Source organism: Corvus brachyrhynchos, unplaced genomic scaffold, assembly GCF_000691975.1.
Source record: "Corvus brachyrhynchos isolate BGI_N302 unplaced genomic scaffold, ASM69197v1 scaffold633, whole genome shotgun sequence".
NCBI lineage: Eukaryota > Metazoa > Chordata > Aves > Passeriformes > Corvidae > Corvus > Corvus brachyrhynchos.
In genome coordinates, this window is record NW_008237435.1 from 2,145,248 (window position 1) to 2,159,883 (window position 14,636).

The 14,636-nt window shown below is 39.3% G+C and overlaps 1 protein-coding gene across 9 annotated transcripts in view; it reads left to right on the forward strand.

Annotated features, from left to right (window-relative positions):
* Nucleotides 1-14,636, forward strand: part of EYA1 (EYA transcriptional coactivator and phosphatase 1) — a 150,673-nt gene that overhangs the window by 77,322 nt on the left and 58,715 nt on the right. For 5 of the 9 annotated variants that reach the window (XM_017731226.1, XM_017731229.1, XM_008631382.2 and 2 more), the window contains 5 exons: nt 613-682; nt 1,056-1,201; nt 5,251-5,388; nt 12,276-12,358; nt 12,740-12,926. In XM_017731226.1, the coding sequence (XP_017586715.1) occupies nt 613-682; nt 1,056-1,201; nt 5,251-5,388; nt 12,276-12,358; nt 12,740-12,926 (624 nt within the window). The remainder of the gene's footprint in view (nt 1-612; nt 683-1,055; nt 1,202-5,250; nt 5,389-12,275; nt 12,359-12,739; nt 12,927-14,636) is intronic. The other 4 variants (XM_017731228.1, XM_008631376.2, XM_017731227.1 and 1 more) reach the window with 3 other exon arrangements.

The window sequence follows — 14,636 nt, forward strand, 5'->3', positions numbered from 1 at the left end:
TCCTCTGCCTGCGTGTTTCACTAACAGCATCTGTGCCTTGGACATCTTTATGCAACACTGATTTGAAGGTCTGAAAGCATTTTAGACAGCAGATGAGGTGGAAGAAAATAGAAGTGTAATAAGGTAATACATAGTCTGTATTAGGAATTTTTTTTTTTTTAAAAAGAGGCGCGTGCTCTGAAGAGGGCCATATGTTTTCAATCAAGGCATGCATAAAGCTCCTTCATAAAATGTAGGTCTTAAAAATCCTAAAAGTTAATAAAATGTTGCACTTGAGATATCAACAATCCTTTGAAAATACGAAGGGAAATGTTTCCATTAGGAAATAGGTTGTTTGCATTGAAAATGTTGCCTGTGTGCAACCAAAGAATAAACTATGGCTCAGGAGGTGTACAAAGGGGCAATTTAGTATTTGAGATTTGCAATCAAGATTTTAATGTTAAGCATTCTTGTATAGTTCCTCATAAAATATTATTTTCTATCTAAGGTATCAATAATATTTGAATTTAATTAAAATCTTGTTAATACTCTGAAATTCTATTAGGAAAAATAATATTTATCTTTGGTGTGTGTATTTACACTTCTGTATGCTTTCTTTTCTCCTTGGTGCAGCAATTGGAAGCAGTGGTTTCAGCCCAAGACAAACACACCAGTTCTCCCCACCACAGATTTACCCTTCCAAGTATGATATCTTTTTAAAATAATAATAGTAGTAGTAATAATAATAACTGGAATAGGCAGATTTTAACCTCATTTAAAATAATAATTGAGTCCATCTGTTAAGCCATAATTTAAACCGCAGCAGCTTCTAGGGGAAAAAAACATTTTTTTTTTAAATGCTAAGAATGTATTTGAAAAATATTTGTAAAGTTCTTATTTCATTTATTCTTTTATTATTGATTCTTACTGTTTTGTCTCTTAAAGTTTCTGTTGTCTAGCACAGCCTATGATTATGTGTTAATGAAGCAGCAGGATTATAATAAGGCTAAAAATAAGTACACACATGTCTGTCTAATGCAGTGTCTGTCCTATTTTCTGTCATTTGTAATCAATAGCAGACCCTACCCACATATTCTTCCTACCCCGTCTTCACAAACGATGGCTGCTTATGGGCAGACACAGTTTACAACGGGAATGCAACAAGCTACAGCCTATGCCACTTACCCCCAGCCCGGCCAACCCTATGGAATCCCTTCATATGGTAAGAAATCACGTCCGTGTTACTTTATTCCTGAGGTAAATGTTTTTTAGATCAAGGTTATGTGACCCTCAGGTTAGTACTTAATGGGACAGCTGTGCTCTAGAGCATTTCTTGTGGAACACTGTAAATTTTCCCCCCTTGGAATGAGTGGTGTTTAATTTATGTATTAACAAGCTACAAAGGTACTCAAGAAGACCCATTTTGGGATCGGGGGGAGAGGTTCGTTAGCTTTTTGTTGGTGACATCAAAAATACAGCACTGAAGTGGGAAGAGGGATCTCTGTGCTTCCATTACACAGGCCCAGCCCCTGGCTACTTGCTCAGGGCTCTGCTCCCCAGCAGTGCCGGAGGTTACGTGGGGACGTAAAGGTCTGAATTTCAGCTGATACAGATTACTGGAACACAGATGAATCTGCGAGGCTGTGCTGATTTTCAGCAGGCAAAAAAACTGATTCAAAAATGCCTCCATCAAAAAAATCTCACTTTCCAATGTTTTAAAACTCCCTGGAGGTGAAAATTGAGGTAAATTGCCACTGAAGGTCTGTCTGCTCGATGAAGGAGATAGTACTAAATAGCAAATATTTCCAAAAAAATTTAATTTAAAAACAAGCTGCCGTGGGTGAGACCATTTTCCTGCCAGACTGTCTGCTGGCAGACCACATAGCAGTGCAGCAGCGAGGATGCATTATTAGAAAATAGGTCTTATATTCCTCTGGGGGAATATATTAAAATTATACAATCCACATGCTTTGAGAAGTATATTTTGTAAAAATACATTCAAATAATGTAAGTTTTATACAAAAAGGACAGAACGCACCATACAAACTGTTCACTTTAAAATTGTTAAAAGTTTTAAGTGAAAAACTGGTGAATCTTCCATCTTGAAGTCTGCAAGTTGAAAATCCACTGGCTCTCAAGTATATCCTAGGGCAGATTATGGTGAACAGTAGGTTCACCATACATTCTTATTTCCCCATGCTTTAAAATAGGGTTCTAAGTATAAATTGGATGTTTCAGTTCTAGTTAGAATCCACATATTTTAAGCTTACACCGTGAGCTGGGGAATCTTAGACACACGCATGCACATATACACACCCAAGAGCTCCTGCTGATGAGAGCTTGTCTTCTAATTCCATCTGGATCAGGTGGGGTGATAACAGACAACCCTTTTCCCCACCCTGCTTTTCTTGACCTGTTTCTCCTGTGGACACCTCATGTTCATACTTGGCTGACTGCAAGGCTTGGGCAGCCCAAACAGTGACTTTTTTGTTTTTTGCTTGCTTCCTCTGGATGAAATCCTGACCTCACTGAAGTCAACTCTAAAATTCCCACTGACTTCAGCCAGGCCTTGATTTCCCTACTTGAGTTTAGCTGTCTCACTGTCGTCGGAGCTGTAATTGAGAGTTGCTTTACTTGGCAACTGCTTGTAGGGGTTAACATGCTTGCCTGCTCTTTTGTTTTGGTTTAGTTTTTTGCCTAGTCCATCCCCCATGCCTAGGACTTCAGATAAATTTACAATGTTTTACATTGCAGAGCTGCTTTTGACCACTGAAATCCTCAGCTCCTGAGCCAAGAGGGTTTTTATGCATTTCGTTCTTTTCAGAAAATGCCTTGTGGCTAGTGCTAAGGTGTTCCTTGCTGATGTACTTTATAGGAGTAATATTTAAAAGCAAATAACTATTTAAAAGTTTTGGGACCTAACATATTTTTTTCCATATTTAAGGCATGACATATAATCTGTTCTCCCAAATGAAATTATGTGGGGAGCATTAGGACTCTCATTTGCAACAGGCAAGAACTGAAGCCTTGCTTAAAGCCAAAACTCTACTCTTTGATCCGCAGTTTAGACCCCATGTACCCTCTGTCTTGCCTTTCTTTTGCCCAGGCAGAAATCTTACAGCAGTATAAAGGGAGAAGACTTATGCCTATGTGAAAGGAAAAACTGAGTTGAGGCCTCTTTCTTTTTGTTTCTTTACTCTGGTTCTACTAGAAGAAAGAGTATTCATGAGTTCCTGTATCAGCCTGCCTCAAGTTTTCTCTCTAGAGTGGAGTTTGGGAAGGTCCTGTCTCAACTGCACCTCTAGCCTGTTCATTTTTCCAGTTCCCCACCTCCACAGTCATGCAGCCATGCAGGCAGGAAGGGGGGTGGAGGGGAATGCCATTGACAGCTGCTGCCCTGGGGCTCCTGGCTCTGCTTCATCTGCAAAGCCCCTGAGGAGGCTGGAGAATTTCCTGAAGCTCTTTCCTCCTGCCTGCTCCAGCACCAGCATCTAGCAAAGGCTTTGCTTGCCAGCTTCTTTACTTTCCAGATCCTGGCAGTCCCCTTGTGTCACTGTCCCTTCCCACTTCCTTGAGTACATTAGACTTGGGAGCATCGAGGTTTGATGAGTGAAGGCTTTCTGGATAAGAGCAAGTGTGAGAGCAAGTCCCAGGAGATGAAAGGCTCTTCATAGCATGGAGGTTTGCAAAAGGGCATGTCAGTGCCAAGTTGTCTTCACTCAAGTGTCATCCTCCTACTGCTGCTTTTGATCATCTCCTCCTGCTCGGACTGAGATAGAGAGTTGGATCAGGCTGTTAAAGGAAATTTAGGCTAGAAATTTAATACTTGATTTAGTTAAACTTTCTCTAAGCCATATTTAATCAGCATTTCAGAAGTCCTTAAACAGACAACAAATAGGGATTGTTGATACCAAATCATCCATAGCAGGAGTTTCCCCTTGAAAATGAGGTGTCAAGATTCGTCATTTGAACTGCTTAATTGTAACATGAAACAGAAGAAGCAAGTAAGCATCAGGGGAAAACAAGCAAACAGGGTTAGTCTGGCAGTTGGAGGCCTGGCAGAAGGAATTAAGGGTAATCAATGACAGCAGCTGAAAAGTAATTATTTAGATGGCAGAGAATATGCTGCCATTTGTATACAGGGAGGTATTGAAGTTTTGCCAACACAGTAGCTTCTGAGCCCTCTCCTACCTTGAAACACTGTTGAATATTGTCTAAAGAAAAATCCAACCAGGAAATGGACCTTAGATTAACAGTAATTTTCAAAGGAATGTTACTAATTCACACTTAGTTAATTCAGTTCAAATATTTTTGGTTTCAGAACAATGAGGTATCACTGAATGCCACAACGAAACCTAAGAATATTGTATCACTTTTCCATTACTTTGGCTATAATTATTTTTAAATGGTAGTTCATGTTGGGACAACTTTATAATTAAAACTAAGAGACAGAGTCTGAATTGTGTGCATTTCCTCAGTATTTTGCTTCCTGATATTTGCTGCTCATTGCCTTACAAATTGAGGGAAGAATCACTGAAACTGGGTAGCAAGTCATTCATTGATCAGACTTTGCATTCTTTTATAACTAAATTTAGAAATGAGAGAGTAATGTGGTGTGTAATGGATTTCCCCATCAGTGCAGATTAATGACTCTCTGCTATGCTTTTCCCAGTTCAGGAGATTGCTTCAGGAATAGTTCCTGTCTGTTAGGTGCTTTTTTGTTAAAAACTGAATTAGTGTTTAATTACCTTTGTAAAATCATCATTGTACTTAATACTGCTAGTTCTCTTTATCCACTTCTCATTCCTTAGAAAACTGTTCTTGGACCTGTGTAATTTTCATGTAGGAGTATTATACAATGCAAATCTCAGTTATGTCATTAATGGGTAGATGGCAGGAGAGCTTGGCTATGCTATGCTTCATTAAATTCATATAAAGTTGCTAATCTACCTCTGTGTAATGTCATGAATATATGGAAAAGTTTGCCTCTGGCAGGAAAGGAAAAAGGAATAATGCAACTTCCTGTTCATGTATAAATTTCTTTTGCAGTTATTGGAAACACAGTTTTGGATTTAACCTCTCCCTGGTGAACTTCAGTTTTCCACATGCTTTTAGACTGCCCTTACCCTATTCATTTGTGCATGCTCTCAATATTTGTTCTGTCAGGCAAGAAGAGTAGGTATATGTTAAAATTGCTGTTAATTAAGTGATTTTGTTTTCCATCCCTCTTTGAATATGAACAAATAGATTTGCTGTCACTAACTGATTTAGGTGCATTGTGGGCAGGCATCAAGACAGAAGGTGGATTGGCACAGTCACAGTCACCTGGACAGACAGGATTTCTAAGCTACGGTGCCAGCTTTAGCACACCTCAACCTGGACAGGCTCCCTATAGCTACCAGATGCAAGGTCTGTATAAACAGATGTTACCATTAATTGGATATAGCTAATGCTATGGTGGGTTTTTTTCCCTCCTTATTTTGTTTTATTCCTAGAATAAAAATGAATGTTTTCTTGGGCACTTAACTGATTTTATTGCAGTTGGAGATGAAATGATGATTGCCTTTGCTGAGAGAGCAACAGGCCAGCTCTCAGCAGTCTGGAAGATCCCTTGCTTCATTAAATGTTAAATAGTGAAGTGTTCTAGTGTTATTATAGTAAAAATGTATCTCTGAATAGCAATAGTTTAGCAAATAGTGAATGAGACAAAGCTAGTTCTGGAAAACGTGTCAGGATTATGAATTTAGGAAGTGCCAAATATAATTTGACACCTGAGCATGTTTGAGGAGGGAGAAGAAGATAAAAATACTTACTGCAGCTGTGGAGGTAGCTAAGTAATGATTGAAGTCTGTTTCTTTGAAGTCTATTTAAAAGTCGTAAGTCTTTGTATGTGCAGGCTATTATTATCAATTACATTTTGTAGCCTTACTTGCCTGTTTAGTTTACTTAATGTCTTTCCACCTTGTTCTCCCAATTCCTTTTCCCTCTTCCGTATTGAGAATTCACTGGTTGTGCCTGGTTCTGGATTGCTCACCGCTTAACAGATATTTTGAAAAATCTTTGTTTACCAGAAATAGCTAATTTGGGATGTCTGCTGCAGGCCTTTTCAGCCTGAATTTGGCAGTAGATATCAGGTGTGTTGCAGATTTTGGAATTGTTGAAATAAGTGATCAATCACAGAAACAGACCACATATTTTTATAAGTTTAGCACCTTTATATATTATCAAGCTCAGTTTAAACTGTATGCCATCAGGTAAACACTCCATGAAATGTCTTGAAGCAGAAGTGCTTTCAGAGACTAAGTGAGTGAGATTTTGCTTTTGTTCCACAGTTTTAAGGGTATATTGATCCAGTCCTTTGCTCAGACATGAGAGATGTGTTTTTGTTGCATTTTTTTTTCAAATCCCCTTTTGAGCTGTGTGTTGAGTAGCTCCATAGGGCAGAAGTGACCATCTGACATCTGAAGTATTGCTGACTTGTAGTGTGGTCTGACAAGTAAGAGGGACAGGACCAGAGTAGCATATGGATTTTCATCTACATGCTGAATAGTGATGGTCTTCTCCTCATCAGAGTAAATATAACCAAATCAAGTTACTGGTTTAGCTTTCTGCAGACAGCTACACAAAAACCTCAGGAAACAAACACACCTCCACACCCACCTCCACACCCACCCCCCCACACCCCCCAAAAAAAAAATCCTGCCTCTCTGTAGGAGAGAGCTCAAAATATTTGCCAGCAGCAGCTACAATGATCTTCTGAATCAACATTTCAGCTTTTAAGGAACTGATAATTCACAGTAGCTAGGAAATAATGTTATTGAAAAATCATGTCTGTGCTGCCTATAATTTCTATTGCAGTAGTACCTTCATGCCATAGTCATATACTGGGATCCTGTTGTGCTAACTTCTACAGGCAAATAAAAATATAGTCCCCATAGAAGTTGGAGGCTAAAATAAAACACACAGGCTAGGAGGGCTTAATGTAACAATAAAGCTGACACTGTTTATGTATAAGAAACAGTTGGCACCCCATAAAAAAAAAAACACCCTGCCTCTCTGTAGGAGAGAGCTCAAAATATTTGCCAGCAGCAGCTACAATGATCTTCTGAATCAACATTTCAGCTTTTAAGGAACTGATAATTCACAGTAGCTAGGAAATAATGTTACTGAAAAATCATGTCTGTGCTGCCTATAATTTCTATTGCAGTAGTACCTTCATGCCATAGTCATATACTGGGATCCTGTTGTGCTAACTTCTACAGGCAAATAAAAATATAGTCCCCATAGAAGTTGGAGGCTAAAATAAAACACACAGGCTAGGAGGGCTTAATGTAACAATAAAGCTGACACTGTTTATGTATAAGAAACAGTTGGCACCCCATACTGGTTATCTAACAGTTCTAAAGATGTTTTTTGTAAGATACCGAGGAGAGGGATGTCAATATAAAGGGATTTTAGGCAGGAAAGGGAAATAGTTTTGCAGATGTCTATGGGAAACTCATTCTATAGACAGAGGGAAGAAGGAGCAGCATAGGATAACACAGAGAGTGCTTGGAAAATTTTAAATGAATGCTGTAAGTAATGTGAATGCTGGCATTAGTAGTGCAAAGCTAGGACTCTGTCAATAGTGTGCATAGAGTCTGCCATAAAAGGTATTGCTTTGTTTTTTTGCTTTATGCAAAATGTGTATAAGATCAGAATTGTCAAGCACAGCAAAGGGTGACAGGTGTCAAGAGATGGAACAGTAAGATCTTGGAAAGCATTTCAGCTGTATACATTGAGAGGCAAGGATCTAAAAATATTCTGCAAAAAGAAATATGTTCGAGATGACCCAGTTGTGAAGGCTCTAATAAGAAAAGGATCAGAAGAATTGTTTTAATGATGGAGTTGTCTGCAGAGCTGAGGGAGGAGGGGGTCTGACCCTGGGTTCTGCTCTGGCTGTGCTGTGCTTGGGCTGAGAGCTGCCCACCTGTGGAAGTCAGTGGATCATTGACAGTCCGGCTTGGGCAGAAGAGCCACAGGTCAGAGTTGGAGGGTCCCTGTGGTGTGTATGCTCTTTCTGTTGTGCTCATGAACAGCATGATGTCTGGGTGAGGGAAGGACTGGTCTTCTACAGAAACCTTAGAGACCATAAGAATAGAAATAAGGAGAATATTTCAAATGAAAGAATTGGTGGAGTATTTAGTTGCTAAGTAGAAAAGAATCACATTGCTGAACAGGTCTTTCTTGAAGTTAAATGTTTGACAATATATGTCATGCTATACATGAGAATATATGTCTTTGTAATATTTTCATTAAGTTAACTTTTGTATTTGAAACAACCCTAAATTGACTTAATTCTTCCTTTTGATTGAACAGCTGTTAAAAGTAAACAGGAACATTTGTTTCCCTTTCCTGATTTAATTTTGGAAGGAGAACCTATTCATAATTTCAACTATTATTTAAGGACAAAATTGATTCTCATGACAGAAGACAGCGTTAGAGCTGCTGCTGTTCAGTTGTTTGTGCAGAAACCTCCAGAGAGGAAAATGAGTTTATTCTCCCTTTCCCCTCTAGCAGTATATGGGCAGGCTGCAGCCTCAGCCTTGTCATAGCCTGCAATAGCTGCTCTTCATCTCCTGCGTGCAGCTGCTGAGCTGCTAAATGGAGATGATGGATCCCACAACCTCCTTCACAACCAAGCGTTACATGACAGCGCGCTCGGGGCCCTGCTGGCATTCTTGCCTGCGGTAAAGGGGATTTCCTAGCGGCCTTGCAGTTGTCCTGCTCGTGTTCCCTGACTGGGGTTACCTCGTGCTCGAAAACCTTGGAGTTAATTCTGGTTCCTCTCCCTGGGATGAATGTCTCCCTGCAATGTAGGGACGCTGTCTCGCGGTGCGTGTGCAGCCAATTAAACGCAGTGCTTTTCCTGACCTTGCTAAAATTACAGCATCATTAGTCACTGAACAATAGTGGAGGGAGAGGCTGCCAATTTATGAAAATTATAAGGAGAATTTCTGCCTGTGACTCCTAGCTAAATTTATTCTGGTAATTGGATTTTTGTTTGTTGCAAATTTATAATCTCTGTAAGGGAGGGTGCATAGGGGGAGAGGGTGAGAAGAGGACTCAGGAGGTTCTGCCACCCATCTCCCCACTCCCCTCCCCCCCTTGCTTTATTTAACGAGTGTGTTCCTTAAGCTGTTTTTCATATAAGCTGCTTCATAGATGTTGAAAGACCACTTACATGACTAATGGCTGTGGGAATGGGCTGTTGTTCCTATATTGGCAGAGTTATAAGGATTGCTCAGTAAGGGTAAATGGAGTGGAGAAGGGCTGGGGGAAACAGCAAGGAAAGAACTCCATTTGCAACTGTCTTATTTGAGTCTCCTTTGACTGTGATAAAAGCATGACTTTTACCCTCCACCTGAGTTCCCTACCGCTGGAAGGGTGCTGGATCTGTGATGAGCACCAGCATTGTTTTAGTTACCAAGACTGTGATGACTGAGAATAACGATCCAATTGGTTTGGGAATTCAACTGTAAAAAAGTAAACGTTAAGGTATTTGGTTATTATTATACAGTATAAAAATATTGTGCTGGATGGCTAAGCAGTTACTAGGACAACAAGGGGGAGTTTGCCAAGGATTTTTAAACACTGTTGGCAAACGGAAGAAACCTTGAGTTCAAATAGCCCATCTGGCTGTCTACGGCTTTCCCAAGAGAGCTGCACTAAACTTCTGCCACATACATTGTGCCCTGATGATAGACATAGCCCATGGCAAGGACACTGAGCTAGGAAAGCAAATGGGCTTCTGTGGCCAATACACGGGGGAGGACCTTATCCCATGCCTGCGGCGGCGCAGGGTGAGCCCCACGCCTGGAGCGCACCCTAGTCCCAGCAGGGTCCGGCCGCCTTCCGATGCTGACTGGGATTCCCAGCTTTAATGTGGGTCAGAGCTCTTTGCAAAATAGACCTTTGACCTGCAATTTACAGCTTTTATCACATTTTAAAGCTATGTAGCCAGCCAGCTTAGGGCAGTAAATCTTGTGTGTTTTGTAGTGATTCTTATTTTTGTGTTTGTTCAGCTAAGGCAGGATAGCGGCTCTATGCTATGTTATGGCTGAATATTTAAAAAGCAATTTGCAAAATCATGAGTATTTTAAAAACAACCTCAGGCCTGTAGTTCTGGGTGGCCCACAGAGTTGTTTCTGAGAAACCTGCTTCATGTTTGTTACGGTCTAAGAGACCCCTACCCCTCCTCCATAGGAGCCAGCGCTGACCATGAGATGAAAGAGAGAGATCTGTGTGTTAGTGTGTGTGTGTCTTTGTCTGAGAGGGAGAGATGCTGGCTGGCATATAATTACTTTTCTCATTTGCTCTTGCAAATTATTTTCCAAACTTTCTGAGGAAAGATGATGTATTCCTCAAAAAAAGTCTATTTTTTTTCTAATTATAACTATGAGAGGCCTTTTATATCCTTTTAGAGTGGCTTAAACTGTGCACCTTAAAACCTGGGTTTGAATGTATTACTGCATCACTCAAAAAACCCTACAGAAATAAGAAGAGACACAGGGACTTATAATCTTCCAGACAGAGCACTATTAGAAATAAAATATCATTTCAAAGTTTTGCAATTTAAAATATTTTTCAGCTGTATTTTGGCTTTCGTGTTGGTTACAATAAAAAAAAAAAAACATCTGTTTTCCAATTTTAAATTAAATTTAAAACAACATGTTTTTCTCATTAGTACTGTTTATCTGTACTATCTGCTAAACTTGGATGTCAACTCTTCTGCTGAAGTAATATGATTTTAGTTCACAGGATTGGTAGCATCTATCAACAATCAGAGATTTTGCACTAGTAGAAGACACAAGAGAAATGTTTACAGTAATTTCATACATTAAATTTAAGCTTCATCCTTTACTCCCTCTGCTGTTGGTCTTCACACCTCCTTCTTTGAGGCTTAACTTGTATGTGCTTTTAGTAACTTTTGCAGTCAAAGCATTTAAATATTTTTCCTTCTGACTTCTCATAGCTACAATACCTATTGGTTTGGTGGTTTTTTTGTTTAAGAAAAGTAAATAGCTCACAAATGTCTTGCAGGGGTTGTAGTAAGTATGAACCCCTGCCCGCATTCTGTCCTCCTTGGAGTTGCAAAAATGTTGATTTTCCCAACGAGCAACCTCTTTTTGGATTTGGTTGTTAATTGCTTTCTGTAGGATACATCAGAGGATTGCTGCATCTGTGTGCCTGGCTCCCTGTTGATTTGATTTTCATCCCTCCTAGTCTCCTTTGCTCACCTGCAAGTTTTGCTCCCAAGGTCTCTGTATGTCTTTGCACTGAGGCAGATTTTGGTGGCGAGGGAGGCTGTAAACAACCTGCACACTTTAATAACCTGCTCTGACTGGTGCTCTCCTGCTGGATGAGTTCAATAGGTTGCCTCATTACAGACTTTGTGGTGGCTTATGTAGCTTCACCCTGTGCATCCATATGTCTCAGCTGGTGGCTGTGTCACTCCTGGGTTATAACCAGCAAGGGCAAGACAGCTGAAAGGGGGTTGCTGCCCTTTTAGTGGAACAGCTTCTCAGGTTGGGTATTAAACAAGAGCCCCATCTGTTTATTTCTGGTGGTTCATGAAAGCTGGAGGAGGGAGATGGAGGCAGTAATTCAGTCTCTGGGCTAAATTCAGTCTTGGGTCTCCCTTCTCGGAGAGGTACTTTTTTCCTCCTGTGTCATGCCCGGTACACTCTCTCAAAAGAGAAAAAGTTTGCAGCCCAAGGCTGTCTGTGATCACTTAGTGAGTCGTAATGGCTTCGCAGTCAGACCAGGCTGTTTGGAGCAGGGAGTTACGGCTTTTGCTGCTCCTGTGAGGGCCTGAGGCTCAGGGAGAGGAGAGGACACCGTTCTCAAAGGTGGGAGGAGAAACAGAGCCACCAGGCTTTCATGAGGGGAGATGGTGTCTCTCGGGACAAGGCTTGTGCTTGTTGTTCAATGGAAAAAAAAAGTAAAGAAGCCCTCATTACTTCCACAGTGCTGGATATTATTCAGAGGGGTGCAATAGCCTAATTTTCAATCAGAGATGAGGTGGGTCCAAAATTCCTGTCTAAATTTCAGGGGTTTTTTTATTGCAATAATGAAACACAGAGTATAAGAACTATGAATTATCACTTTTGTATATTAACATGTTATAGAGCTGAATTGGTCAACATATGGGAAATATTACAAATATGCCATAATGTTATGATATAATCATGTGATTGAAGTTATTTTCCAATGCTTTGTTTTAGTAATTCACATAATTTTTCATTTCGTTTCAGGCAGCAGTTTTACAACATCATCAGGAATATATGCAGGAAATAATTCACTTACAAATTCTACTGGATTTAATAGTTCACAGCAGGTAAATTCTCATCCACTGAAAAAATGAAGCCCTTAAATAGCTTATTGAAAGAAATTATCATCCTTTCTAGTTAAACTAAAGTTTATAAATCTTTTTCTTCAATCTGTCATCTTCCAGTACTAGACCTAATTGTCTGAGGTTGATGTTCTTATTCACACATCTTCAGCAGTGTGTCTAATAAACTACTTGTATGAGAAGACATACTAAATTATGTGTAATTTAGATTTCATTTTACCGCCTCACAGTTTTAGGTTCTACAACATCCAGTCCAGGAAGCATACGTGCTCAAAGTCTGACATGTGTTTGTAGTTATATTTTGGAATTTATACTAAAAAGTAGCAAAACTCTGATGGACTATTCAGTTGCTTTTTTGTCTTGCAGGAATATCCCTCTTATCCCAGTTTTGGCCAGGGCCAATATGCGCAGTATTATAATAGCTCACCATATCCTTCACATTACATGACAAACAGCAACACCAGTCCTACAACACCCTCCACAAATGCAACATACCAGCTTCAAGAACCACCATCTGGCATCACCAGTCAAGCAGTTACAGATCCTGCAGCAGGTAATTACATGGATTTTATGGTCCCTATGAGGCACATTTTTGTAAGTTGAAAGAGGATTGAATTGGATTTTTTTTGTGTAGTTGTTGATTTTTCTTTTTATTATTTCTTAATCCTGAGCCTGTGGCATATCTTGGACAGATTTTAACAGAAAATAGACTAAAGAAAAAAAAAAGATCAGTAAAAGTTTTAAAGCTTATCTGGAATACAAATTGTTTGTATTTATTTGTAGAGTGTTTGTGTTAAAAGTTGCAGGCTATGGATAAGTCTTTACAGTAAAAAAGAACCTGGTGCTTTTAAGCTCTGTCTTCATTAAGAAAAACCCCTTTGATTTTTCTTAAATAAGACTGAAATCAAGAGGCCTTCATACCATAACCCAACTGCCCACTTGAAAGACAGCTTTTGTTTCTTACTTTCAGAGGACATAATAATGCATGCAGTGGGGAGTTGAAATTGCACAAGTGTTTCCATTTTAAGAAAAGATTTTCAGTGGCTTATTCTTTTTTCCAGTCATTTTACCTTTCTTGTTGGAATTTGGCAGTCCTTTACTAGTTGAGAAATTTTTTTAACATTTATGCCAAACTGCTCCAGCTGTTTTTGGAAATGAGGGGTGAAAAATACTTTTCTCATTATTAAAAAAAGTAAAAATCCATTTTTTTAACAGTTCAAGCATGTCAGTCATTAGTCAATGGCAGAAGTTTGAAGTCTGTCAGAGAGAAAGTCCAAGGCAGCAGATGTGTTTCTCAGTAATGCAGGAAGAAGCAGTTATGATTTGGCAGTGGTATCAGGTGGTTTTGTTTTGGACTTCCTTGGGATGAGTTTGGGTTTAGTTCTCTTGAAGCACTTGATGGAACTGATCTTCCATGTGCAATGCTAAATTTTCATATAATTTGCTAGGCCTCTGTTTCTTTTCTGCATGAGTGTGCACCTGAAGAAAATGTTGTGCAGTGTTGTCTCTTTTGAGACATTTGCTGCAAGTAAGTAGGGAAGAAAATATAGCTGGTGTGTGCATTTATATACACGAAGTCACGGGTGTGCACTGTATTTGAGAAAGGAATCTTTCTAAATTGTGAGTGTCTTTCTAATGAGTGCTTATTGGGGTCTGTTGCATTTAGATGTGGATTCATATTGATGTCTGCATAATTATCCTGCTTTTCACTTTTAAAAAATTTTTTGCTTTTGTTTTCTTGTGATTTTGTTTGCTTTTTTTTTATGTTGGAAGCAGTTAAGTTCCTCTTAGCCCAAAATGCTAATGTGATCAAGTTTTAGCTGCTATCAAGATACTAAAATTGAATCATTGTATTATCTGGGTCTTGATCCTTTGCAAAATCTTGGCATGTATTTTTCTAAAGTCATTGATCTTTACTATAGCATTTACTTCCTAAAAGCTTTAGTAAATATGCATATAAAGAGAGCGGGTACATTTTTTCCAAGGTCAAACTTAGTGGCTTAAAGGCTGTCCTCCTATTTAAATAGTTTTCTGTGTTCTATAGGCCTGAACAGAGCTTTTCAGTTCCTTTTTAAGAAATCTTTCTTTTCTCCCTCACGTCTTCCATACTCTTGTTACAGCATTTTTGTCTAAAAATTTGAAAGAATTTGGTGGGCTTTCCCTTGGATGAGTTCTGCACCTAATCCTTCTTCTAATTTGTTGTTTCATGTATTTAAAGCTGTACATCCATGGATGCTCTACCACTGCTTGCTTAGCCCTTGCT